General features: G+C 37.6%; 1 protein-coding gene across 1 annotated transcript in view; it reads left to right on the forward strand.

Moving 5' to 3' along the window:
• The window catches only part of ZNF277 (zinc finger protein 277), a 61,640-nt gene that overhangs the window by 2,305 nt on the left and 45,238 nt on the right, over nucleotides 1-14,097 (forward strand). The window contains exon 2 of the mRNA XM_087969282.1: nucleotides 13,700-13,901. Within this exon, the coding sequence (XP_087825408.1) occupies nucleotides 13,700-13,901 (202 nt within the window). The remainder of the gene's footprint in view (nucleotides 1-13,699; nucleotides 13,902-14,097) is intronic.

The following is a 14,097-nucleotide window of genomic DNA, read 5'->3' on the forward strand; positions in this document are numbered from 1 at the left end:
TCTGTGAGGCTGCTTCCGTAACCGAGCTAGCAAACCAGCTCTGCATCCCCGCTTCTGCTTCCTCTCTCTTTGCTGTTGATGCTGCCTCCCAGGCCCAACAATGATCCATGGAGACACTCTTATTACATCTCTTGATATATTATGAGACTGCTGGAAGTCGCTGGTAATATCTAGTTGACTAGAAAATCCAATCTTTAGTAACTCCCTGTGGGTATAGATTAGTTTTTGCCCACTCACTCCATTATAACACCAGGAACTCAAAACCGCAGCGCCTATGCGCGCTGCCATCTTGGGGGGGAAAAACCAGCCGGTCATTAGGGCAGAGAACTGGTTGCTAAATCATTTACCGTGCCCAGCCACGTCTCATCCTCCCCTCCCAGTCGCCTTTTGCCACACCAGGCCTCGGGTGTATTATTCACCTTTCTATCTCTCTGTTTATCTCTGTGTCTGTCTCTTTCCATCTCTCTGTGTGTGTCTGTCTGTCTATCTCTCACTCTCTGTCTCTCTCTGTCTCTGCCGCCACTGCTGTTGCCAGGGGCGAGTGGAGCAGGGTTGCATTGTGGCTCTGCATTGTAATGGGCTCCAGGAGGAGGAGGGGATCCCGTCTCCCCCATTGTGAAGCGTGTTAAATTTCACTGTGCTGTGCAAGATGCTGCAAGAGCAGCGGGCAGGCCATGGGGGCGGCAACAGCTCTGAGCCCAAAGTGGCTTACAGCTCCAAGCATGAAGTGGCGGGAGGCAAGAGCTGCGTTGAGCACAAATGTACCACAACGAAGGCGGAATGCTGTTGCCCCGCAAAGGCAAGTAGAGGGGCGCTTCACTCCCCTTCTGGAATCTGGAGCGAGTTTCCATCCCCCGCCGTCACCCTTACCTTCTCAGGCCAGGCGAGGAGTGGCTGAGAGGGGAGGGGTGGGGCCAGTCAGTGGTGGGATCAGCTGACAGGGAGCCACAGCAGAGGGCCGAAAGAGCCACATGCGGCTACAGAGCCGCAGGTTGCCAACTCCTACTTTAGCATACTTGGTGTCCTCCTTTGAATGGCCCCTAACATAAACAACAGCAACATTTTTAGAGTCCCAGATGACATCTAAAATCTGCAATATTTCTTCACTATATTTAATCTGACTACCTTTGGCTGTAATTAAACCTTTTTCCCGCCATAGGGCTCCATGGGAATGTACAACATCAAAACATATTTGCTATCCAAGAAAATATTGCCGTTTTCCCTTTTGCCAATTTCAAAACATTTTTTAAAGCAACAAGTTCTGTCTTTTGAGCAGATGTATTAATAGGCAATGCTTCCTGCTCAAAACATTACAAAGAGTGATAACATCATACCCAGCTCTTCGCTGGCCATCCAAAACATAACGGCTGCCATCAATAAACGGTTCCAATTCAGCATTTTGTAAATCTGTCAAATCTGGTCTACTGGAGTAGATTGCATCAAGAACTTGCAAACAATCATGTCATGAGGAAAATCATCAGATAAATCATCTAGATGTATCAAAGAAGCTGAATTAAGCTGATTAACAGTCACAAGTCTGACATTTGTAGAGGAAGAAAAAAATAGCTTGATATTTTGCTAAACAGTTGGTGGTGAGCCGATGGCTGCTTTTAATCTGTAAAAGCTCTTTAACTGCGCGTGTCACTCTCGCTTCTAAGTCCTTTCCAAAAGTGAGCTTCTCTGACTCAACAATTAGTACCGTAGCATCAGCACCCTTCTAACAGGCTGGCCATCCAAGAGCAACATGATGTAATCGTTTAGAAAAATATGCCACAGGATGCTCCTACCTGCCTAATTTCTGAGTTAAAATGCCAGTTGTGATCCCCTTTTTTGTCTACTGAAAGGTAAAGCAGTTTATCTAAGTTTGGCAAGCCGGTGTGGACATTAAGGCTAGTTTAAGTTGATGAAATCCATGATCACACCGAGAGGTCCACTTACAAGAATCTCTGTCCTCTGCTTTTGTGGCCTCATAAAGAGGTTTGGATAAAAGAAAATTTGGGATTCAAACATGACAAAATCCTGCCATCCCCCAAAATACTCTGAGTTGATGGCGAGTTTTAGGAGGTAGAATTCTGTAGACCGCTTCAATACGTTGGGAAGTAAGCTGTTGCTGCCCTTGACAGATTTTGAATCCCAAGGAGAAAACAAGTTACCTCTTAGCCTTCCTAACCCTCTCATTCCTCTCTCTCCTAGGGCTCCTCTTCTGGGAAAAATACTGGTCCTACCTTTGCCTTGCAAAGCCTGTGCCAAAAACACAGTATTTTGTCTTGCATGTACAATTTCCTCTTTATCCCTATTCACAAATACTTTATAAGCACTTTCTACAAGCTGGCTGACTGGGAGAGTCGCTGCTTCCTTCAACTTCTGTAACTTTCTTCTAATATCTTCACAGCTGTTTCCCATGAACAGTATTTTTTATTTTTATTTTATTAGGTTTGTCAATTGCTTGCAAGATAATAGGTATAAGTAAAAACATAGTTATGGATACATATAAGAAAAATAAAAGAAACAATAGGACAGGGACGGTAGGCACGTTGGTGCTCTTATGCACGCCCCCTACAGACCTCTTAGGAAAGGGATGAGGTCAATAGTAGAAAGTCTAAGGTTAAAGTTTTTGGGGTTTAGGGAAGAAACCACAGAGTTTGGTAGAGTATTCCAGACATTGATCACTCTGTTGCCGAAGTCATATTTCCTGCAACCAAGTTTGGTGCGATTAACCTCGAGTTTGTGTCTATTGTTTGCTCTTGTATTGCCATGGTTGAAGCTGAAGTATTCATTGACAGATAGGACATTGCAATGTATGATTTTATATACTATACTTAGATCGGACCAAAGGCGGCATAGTTCTAGGTTTTCTAGGTCTAGAATTTCAAGTCTGGTGGCATAAGGTATTCTGCAACGAGTAGAGGAGAAGAGAACTCTTGTGAAATATTTCTGGACTTTCTCAACTGTGTTAATATCAGATACGTAATGTGGGTTCCAGACTGATGAGCTGTATTCTAGTATTGGTCTAGCAAATGTTTTGTATGCTCTAGTTAGTAGTGTAATATTACTAGAGAAAAAGCTATGTAAGATTAGGTTAACAACTCTTAACGCCTTTTTGGCTATGTAGTTACAGTGGGCTCTAGCACTTAGATCATTAGAGATGAGTACTCCAAGATCCTTGACAGAGTTTGGATCATCAACAAGGTCTTGACTATTCATCCTGTATTTTATTTTCTCATATATTTTTTTGCCAATATGTAAGACAGAGCATTTATTTGTTGAGATTTGAAGTTGCCATTTGTTTGACCATTCTGATACATAGTCAAGTTCTTTTTGGAGGGTAGTAGTATTGTCTGTGGTGTTGAATAGCTTTACATCATCAGCGAAGAGAACGCAGTTGCTCTTAATATGATCACAGAGGTCATTTATGTAGAGTATGAAGAGAGTTGGTCCTAGAACACTGCCTTGGGGGACACCACTGTTGACAGGTGCAGAATTTGATAGGACGCTCGCAATTTTGACCATTTGTTGCCTGTTTGACAGGAATGCTTCTATCCAGTTATGCAGGTGTCCAGAGATACCATAAGATTTTAGTTTTAGGAGTAGTTTGTCATGTACCACTGAATCAAAGGCTTTACAGAAGTCTATGTAGATTGTGTCTATTGCTTTGCCCTGATCGAGCTGTGTAGTTCATATATATCAAATATATCAAATGATATATTTGATATATATCATATATCAAAGCAATGGTATTTTGCTGCTTCTAAAATGGTTATTGTGTTATAGAGACCCTTTTGTGCTTCCTAAATTATGCTAAAGCCTCCCTAAATAAATGCCAGATTTAATGTTTCTACCAATCTTATTTCCTAATAAAGTAGGGGCTAGTCTTGTGAGTACTGAAACTAAAAAGCTAAGCTGCCAGAATTGCCACTACAAAGAAAGCCTCTCCAGACTGAAATGCCAATAAAATAGTTGGCTGTATTCAAAGTTTCACTGACCTAGAATTAAAGGGGATCTGTGTTGCTTCAAATGAGAATAGGATTTGTCATGCTAAAACACAATATTTTCTTATTCTAACTTCGGCCTCTGTGTGTGTGTGTGTTTTGAGGAAGTGATTCTCTCTTATATAATTTAGGACATTTTGAAAAATCTGGAAAGTAACGTTTAAAAGATACCCACTTATGAAAGTAAAGAATATAATGCATGGCTGCTGAGAAATTCTAGTGTTGTTCCCAGTTCGGGTCTGACCTTGGTGCCAAAGCCAATGAAGAACACCAGACAAGGGATGCAGGTTTTGTTTCCCTTTATTGAAGCACTCCAGAAAAGGGGTCTCAGCCAGAAATGCCAAGGAACCCTGAACAATAGAGTTAAGAAAGCTTTATATAATTTCACTAAAGCAGAAGGCAGGATAAAGTGAGATATATAAGAAATATCATCTAATAAACATCTTAGTAATGATCTAACAATTATTCTATTGGTCTCTAGCCATCCCTATTCCTAAGTCTTAGCTAATGAATGTATCAGGAGTTATCTAATACAGGGGGCCCCAACCTTTCGTACCTCAGGGACCACTAAATTCATAATTTTAAATTTTCCCGATCTACCTCAGGGACCACTAATATGAATCCAGCGCACCGCTGGCTGAAGCATCTGGACTCCCAGTGATGGGATGGGGTTCTTCAGGCACTTAGCTTGGCCGCCTGTTTCTGCAACCTCAGCCATTTGGACCCATTTTCCACAGAAAACAAAATACCGGGATCTCTCATCTCTCTCTTTCTCTCTCTCTCTCTTTCTCATCTTTCATTTCTTTTCTCTCATCTCTCACCTCCCTCACCTCTCTTTCTGATATCTTTCAGTATCTTATCTCTTTCTCTCACCTCTCTTTCTGATATCTTTCAGCATCTTATCTTTCTCTCACCTCTCTCTGTCAGTATCTTTTCTCATCTCTCATCTCTCTCTGATCTCTTTCTCTCAGTATCTCTTTTTCATCTCTTTCTCTGTCTCTCTCATCTCTCTCACCTCTCTTTCTCTCACCTCTCTCTTTCAATATCTTTCTCAGCTCTTATCTCTCTCTCACCTCTCTCTCTTTCTCTCTCTCACCTCTCTCTCTCTCTCTCTCTCTCTCTCTCTCTCTCTCATCTCACTCGGCTGGGCCAGCCAGTGTTTGGGGGTAGAGAGAAAGTTGTGCATCTCCGAGTTCGCAGCACCAAAAAGGGCCGGAAGAAATGCCCGCAAGACCCAGCAAGAGATGAAGCTTCACTTCCGCTCTGGAATATGGAGCAAATCTCCATCGCCCATACTTCCCTTCTCAGGCCAGGCAAGGAGTGAGAGGGAGGGGTGGGTGTCAAATACCTATGTCTCAAATACCTAGTTCCGCTGCCATCTTAAAAATGATTTTGGTAATGTCTTTCTATTTTTTTTATTTATCTTCTGTGTTTTGTAGTCCAACTCTACATCTATAATAGCATTAAAGTCTCCTAGAATGCATATAGAATTCCAATTCTGTTATTTTCTTGTGTATTTTTTTATAAAACTCTTCTTGTCTCTCATTTGGTGCATATATTGCTATTAAAAGTATTTGCTGTTTATTAACTATTATTTCCACCATCAATATTCTCCCTTCTTCATCTGTAAAAATTAATTTAGCTTTTATTGTATTCTTAATATATAAGACTATACCTCTTTTATTTTGTTGTGCCAATGAAGCATATAAATTCCCAATTCTAGGATAGTCCAAGAGTTGAACATGTTTTTTTTAAATATATACTTCTTGTAGACAAATTATATCTGATTTTAGTTTTTCTAACTTATGAAAAGTCTTTTTTCTTTTGATGGCTGAATTTAATCCATTTATTCTTTATTGATATAAGCTTCTTTTCTTCATTCATTATTTACACTTTATATGTAGGATTTATTGCTCTCATTGTTCTTTGTTCGCTTGCCTCTTTTGGTTCCAGCCTACCATCTATTGCTCCTTCTTCTCATATTCTTTCTTCTCTTTTCTCTTTGTCCCTTTCTTAAGCCATTTCCTCTTGAAATTTGATTATGTCCTCCTCTCTTGTTCTCTCTTCTTCTTTTCCTTTGAAGCATTCATCGTAAAATAACTCTACTTTCTCTATTGAGTCCAGTCTGTGTCTTTGTTCTTGCCAAATAAGCATCAAACTTTCTGGGATCAACCATCTATAATTCACTCCTTTTTTAATTAGGATCTTTGTCAAGAATTGATACTCTCTTCTCAAATCTCTCACTTCTCGGTACCTGTTTCAGAACTTTGTATTTCAATGGATCATCTCTTGGTTTCTGTAATATTTCTTTTTAATTGTTTTCTTAGTGAATCTCACATGTACTTCTCTGGGTAGTTGTGTCTCATAGCATATCTAGTATACACTTGAAATACTTCATCGATTCCATCCATCATTTTTTCTTTGGATATATCCATGGCTTCTGCCAGCATTTTTGTCATTATTTCTGCAAGATTTTCTCCTTTTTCTTCCTCCACATTTTGAAATCTTAGGTAAAAATCAGCTTTATCCATCTCTAGGACAATCATTCCCTTTCCCTTATCTTGCTCCACTACCGTCAATCTGTTGTCTATTTCTCCAACTTTTTTCTCTGTCCGGTCTCCCCTTTCTTCCATCTTTTGCATTCTTTCTTCATCATCATCTGTTGTATATTTTCAACTTTCTCTTCAACACGCTTTCATTGTTCTTGTATTGCTTGTATTGCTTGCATCATTTTTCTTAACTCCTGCATTGGAAACTCCTTTTCTTTTCTCTTTCTCTTTTTCCTTTTCCTGTTGTAACATAGCTTGTATTGATCTCTGACCAGCTGGCCTTAGGGAGGAGGAAGTGGGAATGGAAGATACTGTTGCAGCTATTTTCCTCATCTCAAATTAATATCATTCCAAGCAAAGAATATCTACCAATTAATCCAAATTCTGCTTTCTTCGGGTCCTTCTTTACCTTAATCCAATTATAAAGGGAACAAGCTTTCCATATAAAAAAACAAAAATGAAGAAAAAAAATAAAAGATAAATTTTTTTCCCTTTTTAAAAAAAATATAAAAATAGAGGAATCAAAAATATTAAATCCACAAAGAGGCAACAGTAAAAAAGAAACAAATTAAAAAAGAGTGGGTTTCAAAAATAATCCACTTGTAATAGTCCAATAATAAAAAATAAAAATAGGAAAAATTAAAATATTCCAAATAGAAGGCTAGCCAAAAAGAAAAAGGAAGCAAGCGGCTGTAAGCAAAGATGAAATAGTAAGAGGCCCAAAAAAGGTACCAGCAGTAAAAAATAAAACAAAATAAAATAGCCAGCAATTATTTTAAATAGCAGTCACAAAGCAAATCTAAGCCACCATATTGTATCCAAAAAGCCAAGTCAAAACATAGTCCAAGGTCACAGTAGTCTTTCTCTTCTTCTATCTCCAGCTATTTAGATTACCAGCACAGCACCTGTTTCAACAATCTTTCAGCACTCTGCTTTTGGATCTAAATCTTCCTTATGGTTCTAAACAACCTACTGTCAAAAAACAGTTCTTAAATTTTTCCAATTTTTCTGTAATCTCTAGGTGTCATTATTGCTTTGCTTTCACTCCTTTGTTATACTGTATCCAAAAAGGTTTTTTTTAAAAAGGTTTCACTTTTAAAGTTATAGGTTACTAAATAGCAAAATAAAGGGAAAAATAGTCCAGGATTTAAAATTAAAATTAGGGTTTTGTCTTTTCCAAATTATTAGTCCAGTCCAGTTAAAGAGAAAAAATTGATCTTTCTGTTAAAACACATAATAAAATAGCCCTAATTAAATCTGACAGTTATAAACATACTTTCCCGTCGCTAATTTTCTCTTCTGTCTTCAATATTCTTAAAGTTTCTTTTCCCCCTAGGTTGCTCTTTAATCCTTAATGATTTTGTTTAAAATCTCACCCAGTTCCGACACACTTTCCTTCTACTTTCCCTTTCGTTCCGGAGCTGTCCCAGCTTTCCAGCAGCCTTAATGGCCGCTTTCCTCTGTTCAGGAAGCTTCTCCTGGATCAACCAGGGACTTTGCGATGTCAGGGACAGGGTGTGTCCCCCTCTGTTACTGTCTCTCCAGGATGGTTTAGGTCCAAAAGGACCGTCCAGCATCAGGGATATCAACGGTTCTTTCGGGGTGCTCCCAAATCCCTGTCTTCCTGCTGCGACGGCAGCTCCGCCCTCCCAGCAAAAGAGCCAGGTCTTAACAGCCTTCTAAAAGGCTAGAAGAGTAAGGACCTATCAAATCACCAGTGGGAAAAAAGTAGGGACAGCCACAGAAAAATTACACTACCAATCTCCCACCAAATGGCAAAATTTCAGATGAGCAAGCCCACCGTATCTGATCTAATAGGACAAGGAGATATTGTTATTTGCAGTCCAGCAAATAACCAGGTACTGTGTTTTGTAGGGCTTTAAAGGTAATACTGTAACCAGCATCTTGAATTGTATCCAGAAGGACCTAGGAGCTAATATAACTCATGCAATAAAAGTGTAATATGAGCAAACCTATGGCACCCCAATATGGTATGCACTGCCACATTCTATATCAGTTGTAACTCTTGAGTGATCTTCAAGAGCAACTCCACATACAGCACATTGCAATAATCCAACTAGGAGGTGACTAAGGAATGAGTGACCATGTATAAGACCTTCTGTTCCAGGAAAGGGTGCAATAGACTCACAGACAGATCTCTTAAAGGCCTCTCTTAATTATGATTGTCACTTACTCAAGCAGGAGCCATGAGCCCAGGAGAATCCCCAAATTGAACACTAGTTCAGTCTTTAGGTGCACAACCTCATCCATAGTCAAAGATGACAAATCACCAGAATTTTTGGAGCCATTCCATGTTGTCAAATAATATATATGTTTCATTCGTTCATTCATATATACTTACACATACCTGACACAAGCAAGTTAAAGGTAATGCAGGAAAAGTTATTTTAAGCTGATAGAACTGTAATTAGGCCATATGTCTACTACTCAAAATGCTAACAGGTTAATAGAACCATGTTGTTCTGCCATAAAATTACCCTACAAAAAGATCTTGACTATGTATCAGAGTGGTCAAACAAATGGCAACTTCAAATCTCAACAAATAAATGCTCTGTCTTACATATTGGCAAAAAAAATCAGAAAATAAAATACAAGCTGAATAGTCAAGATCTTGTTGATGACTCAAGCTCTGTAAAGGACCTTGGAATACTCACCTCTAATGATCTAAGTGCTAGAGCCCACTGCAACTACATAGCCAAAAAGGCATTAAGAGTTGTTAACCTAATCCTACGTAGCTTTTTCTCTGGTAATATCACACTACTAACCAGAGCATACAAAACATTTGCTAGACCAATACTCGAATACAGTTCATCAGTCTGGAACCCACACTACGTATCTGATATTAGCACAATTGAGAAAGTCCAGAAATATTTCACAAGAAGAGTTCTCCACTCCTCTACTCGTTGTAGAATACCTTATGCCACCAGACTTGAAATTCTAGAACTTGAAAACCTTGAATTACGCCGTCTTCGGTCTGACTTAAGCATGGTATATAAAATCATACATTGCAATGTCCTACCTGTCAATGAATACTTCAGCTTCAACCATAACAACACAAGAGCACACAATAGATACAAACTCAAAGTAAACCGCACCAAACTTGATTGCAGGAAATACGACTTCAGCAATAGAGTGGTCAATGTCTGGAATACTCTACCCGACTCTGTAGTTTCTTCCCCAAACCCCAAAAACTTTAACCTTAGACTGTCTACTATTGACCTCACCCCTTTCCTAAGAGGCCTGTAGGGGCGTGCATAAAGCGCACCAACGTGCCTACCGTCCCTGTCCTATTGTTTCTCTTATTCTTTTATTTTTCTTATATGTACCCATTTCATGTATTCACAACTATGTATACATTTATACTTATTATCTTGTAAACAATTGGCAAATCAAATAAATAAATAAATAAATAAATAAAATGGCAAATATTTAGGAAAATCCCTAGAATTGAAGTACAGTGGAAAGCACAATTGCCATATCTAAATCTCTGCACTTTGTCTCAGGTCCCTTTCCATTACCTTATTATAAATAGACACAGGAAACGGGCAGTACTTATCAGGAATCAACATAATTGGATTTAACATAAATTTAGTTGTCTTTTTTATAAATATCAATAAAACAGCATAGTTGTTGTCTTGTTGTCCCATAATCAAATCTAACACAGATTTAGGTTGTCTGGATAGCAGTGGATAGGTTGATGTATAGAGTTAGTGAATCTTGGCACACATTAGATTGATAAATGATCTTTTGGGATTTATTGGGAATATGCCGAGTTGTTTTTTGTTTTTTTTTTGAAACTGTTAAGCCTACATGTGGTTGGGGGGAGTATTTTTCTTCTCAAAAATTAGAGAAACTTCCACCAATTTTTGACATTTGTGATAGGAAGAGATTCTAGAAGCCACACAAAAATCTCTGATACTGAGAATTTACATGTTTCCAGAGGCAAAGATAAGGCAAATATAGTCCCACCATGTTAGCATATTTCTCCAATAAATGCTGCACATAGTTGCTTAGTCATATTAATGTATTCTCTAGTTCTATTCTCTTAAGTTAACTTAAGTTATAAGTATTACGTGCTATCATTATAATGTAAAAATAATCAGATCTTAAAAATATTTGCTTTATAGAATGTATATTTGGAATTTTGTAAACTTAGAAAACAGATGGAGAATTCGAAGGGATTCTAATTTCATAATGGTGGCCTTTTCAGGATCATGGAAATGTAATAAAGCCAATCTCATTAAAATGATCATAGAAATCATCTGATCTTTATTCCATCCCCTCAACTCTTGGTAGCAATTTGACCGACATTATTTCTTCTTTTTTAATATATTTGGTACGATAAAGCATATTTTTTTTTGGTCAGATAAATACTAGAGAAACCATTTCCCCCTCTTTTTTTTTGTTATACACATCTTTTTAATATATGAGTTTCAGAATTACTGGAAAACATCCTTCTCATTGTCTGTAGAGATTCTCAGTCATCTAGGTCATGGTTGCCCCAAAGGTGCTTTTCAGGAGGCAACCATGACCTGGATGACTGAGAATCTCTACAGACTTTTAGCTATACAATTTGGGATGAACACCCTTTGAATGGTGTGGGAGTAGGAATGGATTTCCAGAGAAAAATTGCAGACTGCAGGAACCAGATTCTTGGATGAGAATGAAATGTCTTCAAAATAAAAACAAGTCCAGCTGCCTCCTGAAAATGCATCTTTGGGACATTCTTCTCATTATACTGATTTGTTTTCTTGGCTGTTTATTTCTTTGTAATGCATTCCTTTTTGTCCCTTGTTTAGGGTATTGTTGTCAAGTTCTTCAACTAATCTCTTGTACTAGCTAGCTATATTAATGAGATAATAAAGCAGGCTTGTTGCTAATGAATTTATTCATTCAACTGCTGAATTTAATTAGAAAGACAATAATGCAGCAGATGTGCTTATTGTTTTTGTACAATTATTTCAACACGGTGAGCTGACAAGCACATCAATACCCATATTTATATATCATATTCTTAAGAAAATTTTTATAACACAAAGTCTACAAGATGCCATTATAATCTGCATCTATATTTCCAGTGTTTGTGAACAATAAAATCTAGGTTTCAGTTTGGTTTTTTTACTTTTGGTTTTGGGTTTCTACAAGGTGGTCTAATTTTTCTTGCTGCACTTAGTCAAATGCAATATCTGCTAAAGTCATATGGGTGCTTCCAGATTAATAGAAATTAATGAGAGGATCACAAAAAATGTATCATGCCTAATCTTGTTTGATGAGATTGTTCTGAGAATTTCTGGCATTCTTCAGGAGCAGAGATATGCAATTTCCATCTGTTTGAGCATTAAACCAGACATTATACAAGAGTTCAAGAATTATACATGGAGGTGGCCATGATCCAAGATGAATTTAAGGGATAAGGGAAGTTGGGAATTGTAAATGGATTATATTTCTAGTATTTAAAACACAAAAAAACCCTGAACATTCTTTGTTCTCCTCACTTGGAGAAGCAAAATAAATTCTGACAAGTATGCCTTTTGCAATTCCACTAGGTAAAGTATCTGAAAGAACATATATACACAAATGTGGCTTGTTCTAAATTAGACTAGCTAATCCATCCTGCAGACAGGTTCATTTCTACCTGAGGATGCCAGGGATCAAAACATAGCCCCTCATATGTGAAGCTTGCTTAGTGATAAACCCATCTAAAAACTGACATCTGTGCAAGGATGAATCCATCTTTTGTAAGATAGCATTTTAATTATATATGGCCCTTTCCTATTTTGAAATTATTTATTAAATGGAATAATGTTTGATTAGGTTTTCCCTAAAAAGAGTTTGTTTCAAGAAGACAGGAGTACTGTGCATGTGGATGTGACATATGTTACGCTGGATTCCATATTTATTCAAGTGAATTGAAATTACAATCATTCATTTAATGACTGTTCAAAGTTACAGTGGTGCTGAAGAAAGCAACTTAAGAACATGCCTCATATTTGTCCCAGTAGTCACATGATCAGAATTTGGGCCCTTGGCAATCAGCATATGTTTATAACTGTTGCAGCATCTTGGAGATATGTGATCTCCATTTCTGACTTTTCCAGGGGGCTTCCAACAAGCAAAATCAATAGATGAAGATGGATTTGCTTAATAATGATGGTAAAAAAAAGACTATGAAATCAAGTGCAACAATTTCAAGTCCAAATTGTGGTCATAAACCAAGGACTATCTGTATAGTTTATGAGTTTATGCTAAAAGTGAATTAGACATTCTTGCTTTGAAACACATTTTTTCAGGCAACCCCATCTCTTCCTCAAATTGTTGACACTTTCTTTCTCTTTCTTCTAAGTCCATTTTTGGAAGAAGGTGATATTGTTATTCCCAGAGGCCTGAACTGATCCTTTGTAGATAATTTCTCAAGGATTAGTTGACTAAACCAAGAGCCCAAAGGGCCTTATTTTCCTTTGATTTAGACTGTTATCTGTCATATTAAAGAGTAAAGTATCCAGTTCCTTAGCAGTAGCTTCCAGGAGTGCTATTGTGGCTCAGTAATAAGAATTTAATAATTTGGTAGAAAATGTGTTTTTCTTCCTTGTTAGACAGTAAGGATTTTACTCAGAACGGTATATATTTCATGAGTTTTGTTTCAATATGGACAATACTTGCTGGTTTGGTTTGAATATAGCCATTTTGAATGGAATTGCCTCAAATGTTAGTGCTATTTTAAAAATGATGTAATTATAATTTGTCTTCTGTTTTGCAATGGAAGTATTATTCGAATTTTCTTCTCTGGGCTATGACAACAGGAAGCAGCAAGTTGTGTCCCTATTGCTTATAGTTTAGACTGGGTGTGCAAGGTGAGTTGGGGGTTGAATTTTGGAGCAGAATGACAGACATTTAAGGAATATATTTCATGGTGACACAGCTATTCTGTTTTTGTTTTCCCATTCATTATACCAGTCCTTGGGCACTAGAATGAAAACCACTGCTTGATTGTTTAAAATAGATTCCTGCATATGTGAGTTTATGCATATATGAGTTATATTATTGATTATACTTCAAGAAAAATGCAGATAGAATGTACGTGCAAAAATGTATGTTTGTGTTATGTATTAATCCTGATCCTGATACTATTATTCCCTTCAGGCCACCAAGACTATATTTTGGAACCACTTTCCCTGCCAGAAAGTGCATGTGGCATTTCTGCTGAAGAAGAATCTCCAGCTGTGCCTTGTCTATTCTGTAAAGAATATTATCCAATATCAGAACAAAATCAAATTCTGAAACACATGATCACAAAACACAAATTTGTCATAGCAGAGGTCAAGCTGATTGCAGATTTTAGAAGGTATGTTTCCTTAAAATTAGGTAATAGATCTTAGCACAGAGATGCCATGATCTTATTCTAATATGTCAACCATTGTTTCTGCTGGTACACTACAAATGGAAGAAGAGGATTGATGAAGATCAGTGGAAACTTTAATGATTGGTTTAAATAAGGGAAATAATAACAGATAACTCTTAATAATCAATATACATGCAAA

This window comes from Notechis scutatus, chromosome 6 (genome assembly GCF_049901735.1).
Source record: "Notechis scutatus isolate UNSWTSFEM ecotype Mainland chromosome 6, rNotScu1.2, whole genome shotgun sequence".
Taxonomy (NCBI): Eukaryota; Metazoa; Chordata; class Lepidosauria; order Squamata; family Elapidae; genus Notechis; species Notechis scutatus.